Here is a 14,554-nt window from a genome sequence, read left to right on the forward strand (position 1 = left end):
ATTCCATATTTCAATGCAAAAATCGCTCGCTGCTAAACTTGGTCTACACAGGCTGTGCACTGAAACCGTGCAAAGCTCGCGCAGCCTGCTGGCGCTTCCGCACGTGACGTCACGAATCTGGCTCCAGACTCCATTGGGATTTTTCCAGATGCGTTTTATTATTTTATTTTTTTCTGCTGTAGACAGATGGCCTTGTGCAAAATCACCCTTCTGGATGAGTGTGTAAAGGGACATACTTTCATATATATATATATATATATATATATATAAAACCGAATTTGGTCCAGGATATACACTTTAAACCCTATTTAAAATTCTCTTTTACAGGGCTAATGGCCAGGAAAGATATATTGGAATGCAAAATAAGGGGTTTTAAAAGAAGCATCAGATTCCTTCCACAACTCAAAGTATTGCCTATAAACAAACTGATTTAAAAAAATAATTCTAGTAAACTAGTTTTTTGTAATGAGTCAGTCAATCAAAACTAATATACTTTTACAAAAGAAATGAATCAGTGATTGAAGGATTCGAATCTTTTTAGTGTACCGAGCTGAAAGAGTCGAATCCTAAAAGTGAATCATTTTGCGGATCATTAATCCATAGATTGCTATACAAACCCGAATTACTGTACTGTCGGGTTCCTGCTCCATCCGGGTACTCAATGCCTGTGCAGCTTCGCTTTCATTGGCCAGACATCTCGAGGACACCACGCTATTGGCTAATAGAGGTGTCAATCACTTGCGCTGTCAGCATGCTTGTCAGTCGTGGCAGCGCCACAGAGCGGCACGTGACAGAGTTGTACCTTCAGGCAGGTTACAGAGAGCCTGCAGGTTTGGTTTCAGGAACACAGAGAGAGAACGGATAGTTTGTGTTTACCAGCTTTATTTTCCCCCCAGAACGGCACATTATATTTAAGCTCGTATTTAAACCGCTTACCTTTATAACAGGGAAAAGTTTTTCCTCGCGCACTTGCTGTGTTTGTTTGTTTGAACCCTGCAGTCCCAGCCAGGTAAGCTGCCACCGACCCCACAGGGGCCCTGTGCACCAGGGCAGTGTTTACACTCACACATCACAGTAATTTACACGGTTTGTGAATTATAATTGCTCATGAAGTGATTAAGATCAGGTGCACGTGCACCTGTTCTATTAATTAAAGCAGCACTTAATGAAGCATGCAGGATCACTGGATTATATCATATATACATCTATATTATCATTACTTTTATTTTAACTATTATGGCTTGGTATACAGAGATATTTTTATGGAAGTGCAATCTTTAAGCAACATATAACTGATCATGAAGTTTCATTAAGTTCATGTGCACCTGCAGTAGGAGGATGATGAGAATAATTAGATCGCAAATAATAAAAATGATGTAAATACAGGATAATATTTGTACATTGACACCAGTGGTTTGAAATGCATGATATTTCTCATGTATTTTTTCCCCTCTCTGAGACAGCTGTTTTTTGCTTTTCCCTACAGTTTTGCGTGTCTGCATATTCTAGTGTTGTTTTTTGTGTGTCAGTATGCTGTAACACACCAGACGCCTTGTTAACTCATTAACACACCCTACACATTGTTTAGAAGGGTGCATGACATGAAAATATCCATCTGTTGAACTTCAGAACACGCTGTTCGTTTCTGTGAACGGTTATCAGTCAGCGGTGCCAATACTTCTGAAACCCTGTACAGCTGCGCAGATAAATGGAGTTAATCAGTGTCTAAATGCAGGCTGGAGCCAAAGATGCGAGTTATCGTGTTCAGCTGAATAAACCACCATGTGTTGTGCTGTGATAGTAAAATAATCAGTGATGAAGCGCAGTTCCCGGTGCCACCTTGATGCTGATTGTTTTCCTCTAACAGCACATCCCTAAGTGTTTTATTCTTTCTACACTACAACAATTTGCCTATGGGTTTTTTTCCGTTAAAGAAAGACGTTTTGCTTTTTATCCACTTATAGTTACAGTTATAGCAGCTATAAACAGTCATTCCCTCATAGGGCTGGGCGATATGGAGAAAAAAAAATCTCGATATATTTTTGCTATATCTCGATATACGATATATATCTCAATATCTATGCAGGAAAAACAACCCCCAAAAAACAGACACACCAAATTCAGCAAGGTGTTTTTTTTTTTTTTAATTGAAGTGCAAACAGATAAGCAGCCAAGTGCCTAGAGGTAGACAGGTACTAGTAACAAAGTGCTTGTGTACCATTTTTAACATGAATTATCAAACCAAGGAAGTAGTATATTGCCTTATTTTAATTACAAACATAAAACCTGAGGGTAGGCAGTTCTTATAAAGTGCGTCTTAAACATTTAAGATAACAAAAAAAAAACTTATTTCATAAATAATAATTTGACTTATAGAAATAATACATATTGCCTTCCTTTTCCTTAAAAACAAAACTCAAACTCATCTCACTGCATTAACTCTTTTGTAGTAGTCAGTAACAAATACATAGCCAAAAACTGTACCTGTTGTGTAACATTTTTACATTTGAAGATTTTGCTCAACGACGGCAATGGGTGCGATGTCCTTTGCTATGTGAAATGCAACCGACTCCATTATGCTGGCCCACCTTGCACTCGTTTTTTCGTATGGTACACCCCGGGGTAAAGCAGTGTGGAGTGTTGTCTGCTGTGGAGTCTTGGTAGAGGTGGTGGGTTTGGGCGCGACCCGCAGCCTGGCACACTCCTCGTACAAAAGTTTGTGGCGTACCTGTAAATCGTTGAACAGGTTCGTGGTGCTCGACGCTTTGGTTGCCACCAATTTCTTGCATTCCCGGCAGGAGACCTCTTTCTGTTGTTCGTCCGACGGTTTAAAACCAAAATATCTCCATATAATGGAGCCATTTGTCCTTTTTTTTTTGGTACGAGTTCTGCCGCCTCCGGGCTTTCTGTGGGCGCCGCCATGTTGAATGAGTTAACACGCCGCCTACACGCGAGGGGAGGGGGTACAAACGCAAGAAGGAGGCGGGGTGGGCAGCACCATAGCACAGTGAAGGAAATTAAGCACAGTGGCAAAATCATATTAATTTAGAGCATTATCTCGATATATACGATATGCCAAAATCTTTTTCGTGTTCATAAAACATATCGATATATCGATAATCTCGATATATCGCCCACCCCTATTCCCTCACCAGCCTCTCTTTATTCTCTCTCTTGGAGTTAATAAGACACAAACATGTAGAGTGTCGTGTTATTGTGAAACCACACACTCGTCTGTCCTGAAGGTGTCCGAAAACTTGGTTACAGCTTCATCTGTGACTGTTGCACAGGAGATGAGGAATGTGGAAGTGTTTCGGGGAGCTGATTGTGAGACAGGAGCGGGGTGTCAGATCACACGCTATACCGTTTATTCTGTAAATTCCAGTACCTGTGTTTATATGAACACAATACACCACTCATATGAACATGCACTCACCGGCCACTTTAATAGGAACTTGTTGGTGGTTCTAAGATCCCTGTTCTTGGCTGCAGGAGTGGAACCCAGTGTGTTCTTCTTTCTGCTGTTGCATGCTGAGATGCTTTTCTGTTCACCACGGTTGTAAAGAGTGATTATATGAGTTACTATTGTATATCCTTCCTGGCAAAAAAGCTCGAACCAATCTGTCCATTTCGCTCTGACCCTCTCTTATCAACACGGCGTTTGTTTCCACCCACAGAACTGTCACTCACTCACTCGATGATGTTTTTTTGTTTTCCGCACCATTCTGTGTAAACTCTACAGACTGTTGTGTGTGAAAACCCCAGGAGGAGATCAGCAGTTTCTGAAATACTCAAACCTCATACTCATCTGACTCAAACCAACACCCATACCACAGTGAGAGAAAGTCACACTTTGAGATCACAATTTTTCCCGTTCTGATGTTTGAACATTAACTGACGCTCGTGATTTGATGCATCGTGCTGCTGGCGAGGGATCGGCTGATTACAGAACTGCAGGTGGGTGTAGGGGTGTTCCTAATAAAGTGGCCAGTGAGTGCATGTAAAGTACACAGTGTGTTATCACCTTCTCTCTTTCCCTTGCATCACATTCCTCTCGGGTTCCTCTGTAGGAGCTCGGTATGGTGCCGTGGATCAGCTTTGCGTTCGCACTGATGGCTGTCGTGTCTAAAACAGCGGCGGGGAAGCGAGATGAAGTGCTTTACTGCTCAGGTGAGTTCAAGTGTCCTCATTCTGAAAAGTCTGCAGTCAGATCTGTTTACGTCAGGTATTGCGTTCTGGACTCTGATTGGTCAGAAGGTGTTGATTGTAACAGCAGCTCTGACAGTAGTGCAGGTTTATATTAATACGCTCGTTCTGATGTGTTATTGTTTCTATAGTAACAGCTCATTTGTAGGGGCGTGTCCAGCAGATGCTCTGCTAATAATAAACAGATTAAAAACGTGTGTAATCATTCATGTGGTGATATTTTCTGTAAATTACAGTAACTCATTTTGCAGATGTTGCGCAACATGAAATGTAACTCTAAACGGATAAAAAGTGTGACATGTTGCTCTTTAATGGTGAGATTGTGATGGCCACAGCGCACTAAACTCCAGCACTGAAGCTTGATTCAGTGAAATTCTGTTTCTAAGAGGCGCGCAGGTTCCCATAGGGATGATCAAACATGACTAAGCACAGCTAAACTCCGCCCTGATCTCGAGACACACCCACAGCACCATACCGCCGTTTCCCAACATGGAGCTAAATGCAGGTTTAGTTTTGGGTTTAGTGTGTTATTTAGTCAGCATGGTTAAGAGAGTGCTAAATGTGTGTTTTGATGACCTTTTGACCTTGTAACTGATTCTCCTGACCAACGAAAGGAAAATCCAGGCTTCGTTCCAAACACTAGACTCCAGAGCTGTGTCCCAAATCGTACATGTTCACCCTGGATGTTTGTTCAGATCATGGACATTTTCACTATCGTTTCTGTTCTCTTTAGTGCAGAACGGCTCGTGCTTTTAATGAACCTAAACGTAAATTCTAGTTTTAAGTGAAATCTGAGACGCAACCTTTGTGTAATTATTGTTCTTATGAAGAAAAAAATAAGAACGCAATTAATTCCACTTGACAGCTGCTAATGTTAGATATTTTATATACAAGTCTTCAGCGTTTCTCTTCTTTCTGTCCCAAATCTCTGATAAGTTCCTTAATTACCGAGCAGGTTCTCAGCTCTCTACTGAATATCCTCCAACTGTGTAAAGTTGTGATGCTGTCGTTCCTGCTCACGCTCGTCACTCCTCACGTTCTTTTCCGGTTTCTCACCGAGTACTGAGAAGTTTTAGAACCAGTTCGGTCTGCGTAAACATTGCTAATGTTGAGTGAATAACGGAATCCTCATGTAATCATGCTGTGTGTCCTTCAGCCTGCATGGCCATCGCCGAGGAGCTGAACTACTCCATCAGCCAAACGGACCCGAAGAAGACCATCCACATCGGAGGCTTCAGACTGAATCCTGATGGCAGTCTCGCTGATAAAAAGGTAAACTTTAAACTCTTATTAAATCTGTGGATACACTGCATGAAACACAGGCACTTTGTGTAATACTCCTTAAAAATTTTATTTTATTTGTATTGTAAAGTCTGACTTTAAAAAAAATGGATAAAAGGCCTAAGGAACCAAAAAGAGTGTAATTAGTGGAGCTGAACAATTTGAATATCATCATCATCATGATCAGTTCTGTCAACACTTTTCTGTACTGAGAAATCACTTTATATAAAAAGTTATGAAACTGTATTTTTGTAAAGTGATAAACTGCTTTGAATCTTCAAAAGTTTCCATTCTTTAAAACTGTGAGTTCAAATTTGTCCCAATTTTTTTTTATTTTTTAACTACTCCCCCCCCCCCCCCCCTTCAGATTTTAATCATTTATTTGTGTAGCTGTTAAATAAAAGATTTCTTTATTTATTTATTTAAAAATAGCCTATTCCTGCATCCTGAGGTGTGTTGTGTAATAACGGGTAAAAATTCCCTCACGTATCGTGATATGATGATTTTTGTCCTGTAGTAATCAGTATCTGATTGAATGTTTATTTATTCCATTATTTTGTTTTTAATTATTTACTTATTGTCTCTTTTTTTTAATGATTGAAATCAATTTAAGTTCTTGAGTTTCACAAAAAATAATTTGAGCTCTGGAAATGTTTCAGATTTTCCTGTTATCATTTTTACAAATTTTGCACACTTTATCTCTCGCTCATATTTGAAATCAGATCCTAGTTGTTTGTTTGTTTGTTTGTTTGTTTGTTTGTTTGTGTATTTGAGCTATACCTCTCCTCTACCCCGTGTGCCCTTTGGAGCTCTGGGTAACGCTTGCTGACGTAAAAAGAGCAGTTTAACTGTTTCCTCTTTAACCACGGTGTCAGTATTTAAAGGTCAGACCCAATGAACTCGGAGCCCTGACCCCGGCCATCCGGGGAGCGTCATTAGGTGGCCGACTCGCCTATTGATTCGAGGTTAATCTCCTTTTGATCGTCGCCACGGATGAATAACAAGTGTTTACTCAGGCCTGCCTTTTCCTCCGTCTCTAACTGCGAAGGTAAACCAGCTTGGAGACGCGAGGAACACGATTCCTATATTATTTTAAACATGAAGCAGCGCTACGAAGCAAAACATAACGGTTTACTTATTACAGCTGACTTGCAACTGTAAACTCACTGGTCATGGTTCGGTATTAAAACGTCACTGTTGACGTGTTTCTGCAACTTCATAAGCAACAAATTTTCCATAACTGAACCTTTTATAAATTTAATCAAATATTCTCAAGACAACTGATTTTGTTTTTATAACCAGCTCCAGTAAGGACTGTACACTGACGCTACGTTCACACCATCAGGTGACACATCTTTCATGAGGCCCTTGAGGGTGTGGCCTGTTCAGTGTTTTTTTTTTATTATTTTATTTATTTTTTCTTTTTAAAGAAAGTTTAGTAGCTATGGCTAGCTTCTAAAGTGAACTAGAAATAAACACAAATGAAATAACGTGTGATTTGTGTCGTATGCTCAGGTTTGTCCTCACTTCATTCTCAGATTTGCTAACAGTTTGCAGCAGAATAAACCCTCTCTGCCGTTAAAAAACCTACTGTCGAGTTTCACTAATGCGAGCGACAGAAAGCGTGGACGGTTATTTTTGTCGCTGGTTTCACTGCGTGTGTGTTTATAAGAGGTTTCCTTTCCAACTGCAGTATTTAAGGAGGAGAATATTTAAACAAATCACGCAACATAAATGAATAAAGTTTGCGACGGTTGATTTACTGCTGATGGCGCCATTATTTAACGCTAAAAAATAGCATGTCTTCATTTTTCACTTTTCTGCACTTGTGTTCATTTCTTTGGAACGCCCGAGGAAGACGTTCTCAGAACATCTTGATTGCAGAGGAGCTTTATTCTGGAGGTGTTTGCTGCTAATTTGTGCTGCTCTTGGTAGATTGCATTTGTCATTATTAAAATGAACTGCGTCAGTGTTCATTAATAATAGATCTCCCTCAGAATTGGCCACGCCCATCGGCACTTTTTTGGATTGCGGCCTCACGCTAATTTCTCCTGATTAGCCTTAAATTAGCAAAGCGAGCTAACTGTACTAGCCATGTACTCCCCAGAGGCATGAACGACTTCTACTGCTTCTACATTTTATTTTTCTCCGTAACATCTCTGTACATGTTTAGCATGAGACTGAAGATCAGATGAAACCAATAAATCCGATCGAATATAACTGCAGGTAGGAACTAAAGTTGTGAGAGGAGAACTGAAGGAACCTCAGGTCGCAGGCGTGGTAGGGTTTGTCCAAGGAATTGTTTGAGATGATCGTTTATTTGTCGCTTCATAGCGTCGTAGCGTAGCAAATTTCCTTAGAATTGAGCAAATCTCACTTCAGACGTCGCTGACATCGTGGCTTCGTGTCTCACACGTGTAGGAAGTGAACAATCGGCTGGTGCGAAGGTCACGTTAGTACTTATGCTGTTTACAATCTGATGCATGTTAAGTAAAGTCTAATCTGTTTTATTGTATTTTATTACTGGAATGTCTGATTAAATTCAGGTCTGATCTCTGATCCTGTTTGAGGAAAATGGGTGAATTGGTCATCGTTTGGTTAAATTTGCTAAAAATGCAACGCTTCTGATGTTTCTCTTCCATTGAGGCGAAATCACTGAAGGATGGCATCCTCAAGAAGCCTTTCTCTCTCTCACACACACACACACACACACACACACACACACACACACCCTCCTTTATCCCAGCATAAATTCTTTATTGACAGGCCCTATTCAAACCCCTCCGACTGTTACGGCCACGAATTTAATTCCCCACCGTTTTCACGATGACGAGCTCCAGCTAGCACTGAAGCTTCGAGCTCTGAAATTCTGACGACTTTAATGAGTTGCGTTTGGCGCATAATAACCCGAGATGTTTCATCTGATTTATTCTCACACTAAACTCTGTCCTCACTTTGTTTCATTTTCCACAATAATATCTCGGAACACAATGTGGCCTTTGTGGCTTTTTTATCATCTTCCTGTTCCTGTGGAGTGACTGGAGCCAGACGTTCCTTAATTCATGCTCTAAGTCAGTTGTATCTTGTCTTATCTCTCTCGCGCTCTCTCTCTCTCTCTCTCTCTCTCTCTCTCTCTCTCTCTCTCTCTGTCTGTGCATCCGTCCGACTTTTTTTTTAATTAAAATCGGGAGGGATGAGCGCACGGGTCGCTGTCCTTCTTCCCCGGGACCTTTTGTCTTATTTTGTGACCAGATGGCGGTGAGCCACGGAAGCTTCTTTGTGTCGCGGATCCTCGGAGGAGAAGAAGAGGAGGTTGATGGAGGGAGGGAAGGAGGGAGGGAGGGCGGGGGTGATGTGGATGGAGGGATGGGGTGTATTGAAGGCCAAAAAAAGCACCTCTATAATGTAATGGGACCGGAAGGGTCCATACTGTGTGTGAAAGGGGGCAGCCGGGGTCATTTCTACATGCTGAAAAAAACGCAGCTCATCCGCAACCTGCCCCTAAATACCCCCGCCCCTGCCCCTTCTTCTTCTTATACTAATACCCCCCTACTCTTCTCTCCATGCTTCCTCACCCCTGCTCCCCTTTTTCAGTGGGAGGACGGGGAGAAACTTCCTGCTTTGATCAGCCGAGGGTGGAGGAGAGAGAGCGCTGTTTACCCTGCACTTGGCTGCTGTTGACAACCGCCCCTCCCTGCCGCTTACCCCCCGGGCAGTGCTCCATTCTCTTCTCCTGCCCCCTTCCCTTGCGCCCTTCCGGAGGGAGGCCCCAGGGGCGGGATCAGCACTGCACCTTGACCTGTCTAGACGCCACTGCCTCTTTTTCTTTTTTTTTTTTTCTTTTTGTTTTGTTTTGTTCTCCTAACTTTTTTGGGACCCAGGTTAAAAGTCAGCGTGGTCGCACCGTGGATGCGTTTCTCTGCTCTGTTCAATACGAACGGAAGGAAAAGGTCATCAGTGTGACCCTCGTGCCCTTCTATTATTACTTAGGGGTTTTTGTTTTGTTTTTGTGTTTGCAGTAAAGACTGTAAGTGTTGTGGTTCGTAGGTTCCTCTGGCTCGCTCTGAGACTCACCTGTCCGAGCTGTTGGACGGAGTTTGTAATAACATGAGCGAGTACGCGCTGTACGAGGACCCCGAGACTAAACAACAGAGCTACAGGAGATTCGCACCGAGGAGCAGCGACAGTGGGAACTTTCCAGATTTCAAAAATTTTAAATTCTCCGGACCTGAAGGTTCAGAATCGTTAAAGTTTGCTGTAAGTAGTTATTCACTTTTTTCCCCTTCAACTGTTTTAATTTCTAAATCCTAAACAGTTTTTTTTTTTTTTTTTAATCTATACTCGTGCTTTTTAGCCATTTTATTTTTATATAATTAGAGTTGCTAAATCATTTGGACACACTTTCCTTCTCAGATAAATAAATTGGTGACTTCACTAAATTCATCTCTCTAATAAAACATTAAGCAAGTTTTACTTTTTCAGTAGTTTTACTGCAGAGATAAATTTGTGCACAGATTTGGATTTTATTTATTATTTCTGTGCAGATTAAACACTTCTGTTAAAAACTGCTCGAGTTTACACCAATTTATGTCCTTGCAGGAGGATAATTTCACAAGTTGATGAGTATTTTTAGTTTCGGAGCTGCAAGATTAGAAATATCATGAAGTGAGAAAGAGAGAGAGACAGAGAGAGAGGGATTGGCTAATTTTGTGGGGGGAATAAAGTAAAAGAACACGTTGTTTGTTTTTTGCAGTGAAGTCAGGGTTGATTTTTACGTTAAATGACGTCACGCGTAAGGAATTCTAGATGACGTGTTTCAGATGTAAACGTCTCTGACTGACTGCAGTGAATTTCTCTTCCTAATGAACCACCAATAAAATAAAATCTCTAACGCTCTCTCTGTTCTGCGTTCAGTTTAAACCTGCGTATGGATTTTTTTTTGCACTGTTCCAAATTTTACGCGAGTGAAAACGATTGCTCTGGAAAATGTGTGTAGTTTTAGTCAAATGAATCTTCACATCCTCTCGAGTTGCTCTTCGAGGTTTTTGTCATAAATCCTTTTCAATAAACGGATCTTTTCACCTCACGAGCTTTCCAAGATGGCAGCCGCGCATACGTTCCAGCGTTAAAGATGGCCGCCTGCTCGTCCTCACACGCTGTTAGGAATATCAGTGTGCATGTTTTTTTAAATTCTGTGTTTTGCTGTGGAGTGAAATCAGATGTGTGTTTCAGTGTGAAACCATCGTGGAGGAGCTGGAGGACGACATCATCACTCTGTTCGCACGGGAAGACGAGCACGTGGCCCAGAAGTTGTGTAGCGAAGTGTCAGGTACACACACACACACACACACACACACACACACACACACACAGCGCTAACACCTTGAACACAGATTAGATCTGGTTGTTGTTGTTGTTGCACTCGGGCTGCACCATGTTTATTTTTAGAGTATGACATCATAATATTTATTCATGTTTTAGGTCATCAGGATGATGATGATTTTTTTTTTAACTTTAAGATGCTCTTTTATTTTAAAGACTTTCAAATTAACTTTATTGTACAACACTGTTCATGTTTGTGATTTTATTTATTTATTTATTTATTGATAGTTTTTGCATACAGCTGTAAATTACATTTAAACCGTGAAAGTTTTTCAACTTTTAAAATTTAGTACAAAGAAATTAAAAAGACCATAAATGCGCTTTTCAACAAAGAAAAATTTTACTAATAAAATTTTTACATTTGTTTAAACACCGTTATTAAAAGAACAGATTTTTAAAAAAGTCCAGGAAAAAAAAAAAACGCACACCAGTGGAAGTGGAAGTTTCCGGAAGTTTACTATTTTCATATTGTTTATGCTGAATGTTATGATTTTATTTGTTTCCATGAACGTGACCCAATCATTACTACGACTTCTTAAAACTCGATTACATATTTTAGTTTTGGTTTAATATCTTTTAAAATTCTCACAGAATTCTTCCATCATAAAATAAATCAGGCCGATGCCTTTATCGCGCCTCGACACGTGTTCTGATTGTTGATTACATCATCGTTTGAGTGCAGGAAAAAAATGAAAGGCCAATAATATGATGTTTCATTTTCGTTTCCGCCAAACCGCAGCCGTGATCACGTGGAGTCACTGCAGAAGTACGTCACATCGTGATCACGTTAAAGCGGCTCTGCAAATCCACATCGATGTTAAAGCCAAGAGTTTAACCTCAGACTGTGGTTTTCATCGTTCTAGAGTCGTTATTCTACTCCCTTCTGCTCATCTGAGTAATTATCATCATCTCTACAAACACGCAGGAGGCACAATGAGGACGAGTCGGAATTAAAATCGAAACGTTATAATCACAAAAATCAGCAAATTAAGAAACTGTTCATGTTTCTGGTGTATTTATGAAAATATTGTACAAATACTCTCCCTTATAGAACCTTATACTGTAGAATGTGTTCGTTTACAGACCAAACATTCATTTAGCGTTCTATTCCCGTACCGGGTTCCTGTAGACGTGATGAGAATAAAGTGAGATAAAATGGCGTTGAGGACAAAAAAAAAAAACCTTTGTCGTTTCTGTTAAACTGACCGCTTTGTGTCATTTAATTTCCTGCAAGTCCCTGCACTCGTGACGTGTTTTATTTCTTTAATAAAACTGATATGATTTCATTGATTCTGAAATGTTCCGTCTTGTACATGAGGATAAATGAAGGACGTTTGTGTTTTTAATCCGAGCTGAAGGAGCCACTTCAGGTTCTTTTACCTTTCTGTCTCACTGAACATCCAAAACCAAACTAAAAAAACTTTTTTTTTCACCCAGGATGGACGTCACGTTATTTTTCCACACAATAAACTCTGCTTTGCTGGTTGTAACGGAGACACGTGATCTAAACGAGTCACGTGACCGTTCGTTTATGCGTCATTGTGGGATTTTCTTCATTGCCGCAACGTTTATTTCAGAAGGTGATGTTTCACTGTTCTGAAGTTTAATGAGTGGAAAAATAATAATAAAGTCATAATTAGTCATATATATATATATATATATATATGATTGTTGCGTCCAGACAAATGCAACAAATCTGCGTCGCATCATAATTAATATTCGTCCTGCATCCGCTTGAGGATTTTGTCCATCTTCAGCGTGGAGGTGGGCGGAGTCCAGGTGACGAGGTCAGAATTACCGCGAGTGCTGGGTGTGTGACGAGCTCACGTCTTTACCGTGGTGGAAATATGACTTCATGACCCGATACACACCCTGCTCTCTCAGTATCGTGGGGTCTGTGATGGCGGAACTCCAGCGTCGTGTTTTAAACGCGTCTCTAAAACCCAAAACCATTTAAAAAATGTTAAAACATGATTTACTGAAACAGAACCCGCCGATTTTAAACATCTGCTTGCGTTTCAGTTTGTTACTCTGAGAGCTGATCAAACTTATACAATTCTATACAAAATACTTTTGCGTAAAATCTATAAAACATCGTCTGTTTATCGATTACTGATTATATTTCTGATGTAATGATAATGAGGTCGCGTGTTTTTGTTTTTTGGCGTCTGAAAATAAATTCTGTAACAAGAAACGTCTGACAGAATACGTTTATTCATTTTTGTGGGTTATTTTTTATTTTATTTTATTCCCCCCCCCAGTTGACGAACTGCTTCAGTCTCGAGACTCGGGTTTTATTTTAAAGGTTTAAAGCAGATAGACGTGTTTGGTGCTGATAAGAAAAAATTATTAGTAATATTTACAATTATTCTGTTTGTCGGAATGTGAACTACTGTTAGCTTTCAGTCTGTTAATGAAACTGCGCTCACTGTTAGTGTAACATGAACTCGCATCCATATTATTTTTTCCACTTTTAACTAAAACTGAAGAATGACACACACACACACACACACACACACACACACACACACACACACACACACACACATTAGCTTGTTTTGTTTTGTCCCAGGATGTGAGGATGTAAGTAAACAATTTACAATGCACGCACAACTATTGAATGGTTTTTTTTTGTTTGGTTGGTTGGTTGGTTGGGTTTTTTTTATAGGAAGTGATGTCATTTATATAAAATATTATTCATCCTAAAACATTAGTTTAATAATAGAAACAGTGCTGAGGGAGAAATTCCCAAATATTACTTCATGAATATCACGTCTTCATGTTGCTGCTCACACTCGGTGTGTAAACTCAATAGAAGCATCGACAACAAATCTGAATAAATATATTAAAGTGAAATAAATTAACAGAATGTTTGGTCGTTTTCATTGAAATGACAAATCTGTTAGTGTATTAGTTTTAAAAGTTAAAGTTTTGTAAAAATGTCCACACACACACACACACACACACACACACGTCTCTCTCCTCAGTCCAAAGCTCTTGCACCGTGTCTCGATTGCATTCCATGTAACACTTTGTTGTTGTTGTTGTTTACTCAGGTCACTGTAAAAGCGCCGTGTTCCAGCACACTGAGCTGTGATTTAACGCTGACGGAATACCGGAATACCTCGGAGAACCGCACCGATGGACCAGATCTGAAAATAAACCAACAAAGACCAGTGTAAAGTGTTTTATATGGATCTATGACACTGAATAATACTACTACTACTACTAATAATAATAATAATAATAATAATAATGTTTTGATAAAGAATAAAAGTGTTTTAAACAAAGCCTGACTGGTTATTCTTTCTTTCTTTCGAAACGCTGTAGTTAGTCGTGTGCAGTTACACAACATGCTGCAGTCCACAGTGCAGTGATGTCGTCATCATCGTCATGGTCACGTGAAGATCTGGTCAGCGCAAGTGTCGCAGTGCAGCACCTCGTTCTGAGAGAAAACACCATCGTTATTTGATGAATTTTCATCGTTTTTATTTATTTTAATAAAGTCTGTAAACAAAAATGAAAGCATGGAGGTCTAAAAACACGGAGAATTTTTCAAATATACTTCGGTGATTGCTTACGACGAAACGAGCATGAAATACCAACACAGGACGACTTCTGCTGCAGTTAACCCTCCAACGTTCAGCATTTGAGCAGCTGAAGAACCTTTATTTATCCAACAAAC

General features: G+C 40.1%; 1 protein-coding gene across 3 annotated transcripts; it reads left to right on the forward strand.

Moving 5' to 3' along the window:
- The first annotated feature begins 771 nt into the window (after positions 1-771).
- Positions 772-14,159, forward strand: cnpy1 (canopy FGF signaling regulator 1). Of its 3 annotated transcripts, none has more exons than XM_060905594.1 (7): positions 772-1,009; positions 3,743-3,957; positions 4,071-4,170; positions 5,363-5,478; positions 9,535-9,744; positions 10,720-10,816; positions 13,926-14,159. In XM_060905594.1, the coding sequence occupies exons 3-7, from the start codon at positions 4,080-4,082 to the stop codon at positions 13,964-13,966; spliced, it is 555 nt and encodes a 184-aa protein (XP_060761577.1). In that variant the 5' UTR covers positions 772-1,009; positions 3,743-3,957; positions 4,071-4,079; the 3' UTR covers positions 13,967-14,159. The 3 variants fall into 3 exon arrangements, with proteins under 3 accessions (XP_060761577.1, XP_060761578.1, XP_060761575.1); XM_060905595.1 differs by having other exon boundaries at positions 3,766-3,957; XM_060905592.1 differs by lacking the exon at positions 3,743-3,957.
- Positions 14,160-14,554: the final 395 nt, after the last annotated feature.

The sequence above is a fragment of the Neoarius graeffei genome, chromosome 23 (genome assembly GCF_027579695.1).
Source record: "Neoarius graeffei isolate fNeoGra1 chromosome 23, fNeoGra1.pri, whole genome shotgun sequence".
Classification (NCBI taxonomy): domain Eukaryota; kingdom Metazoa; phylum Chordata; class Actinopteri; order Siluriformes; family Ariidae; genus Neoarius; species Neoarius graeffei.

Bases quoted from the DNA above. Each gene is read 5' to 3' on its own strand.
- cnpy1 (XM_060905594.1), top strand. From the start codon at position 4,080: ATGGTGCCGTGGATCAGCTTTGCGTTCGCACTGATGGCTGTCGTGTCT. The intron at 4,171-5,362 runs GTGAGTTCAAGT...TGTGTCCTTCAG, and splicing joins TGAAGTGCTTTACTGCTCAG to CCTGCATGGCCATCGCCGAG. The intron at 5,479-9,534 runs GTAAACTTTAAA...TGTGGTTCGTAG, and splicing joins GCAGTCTCGCTGATAAAAAG to GTTCCTCTGGCTCGCTCTGA.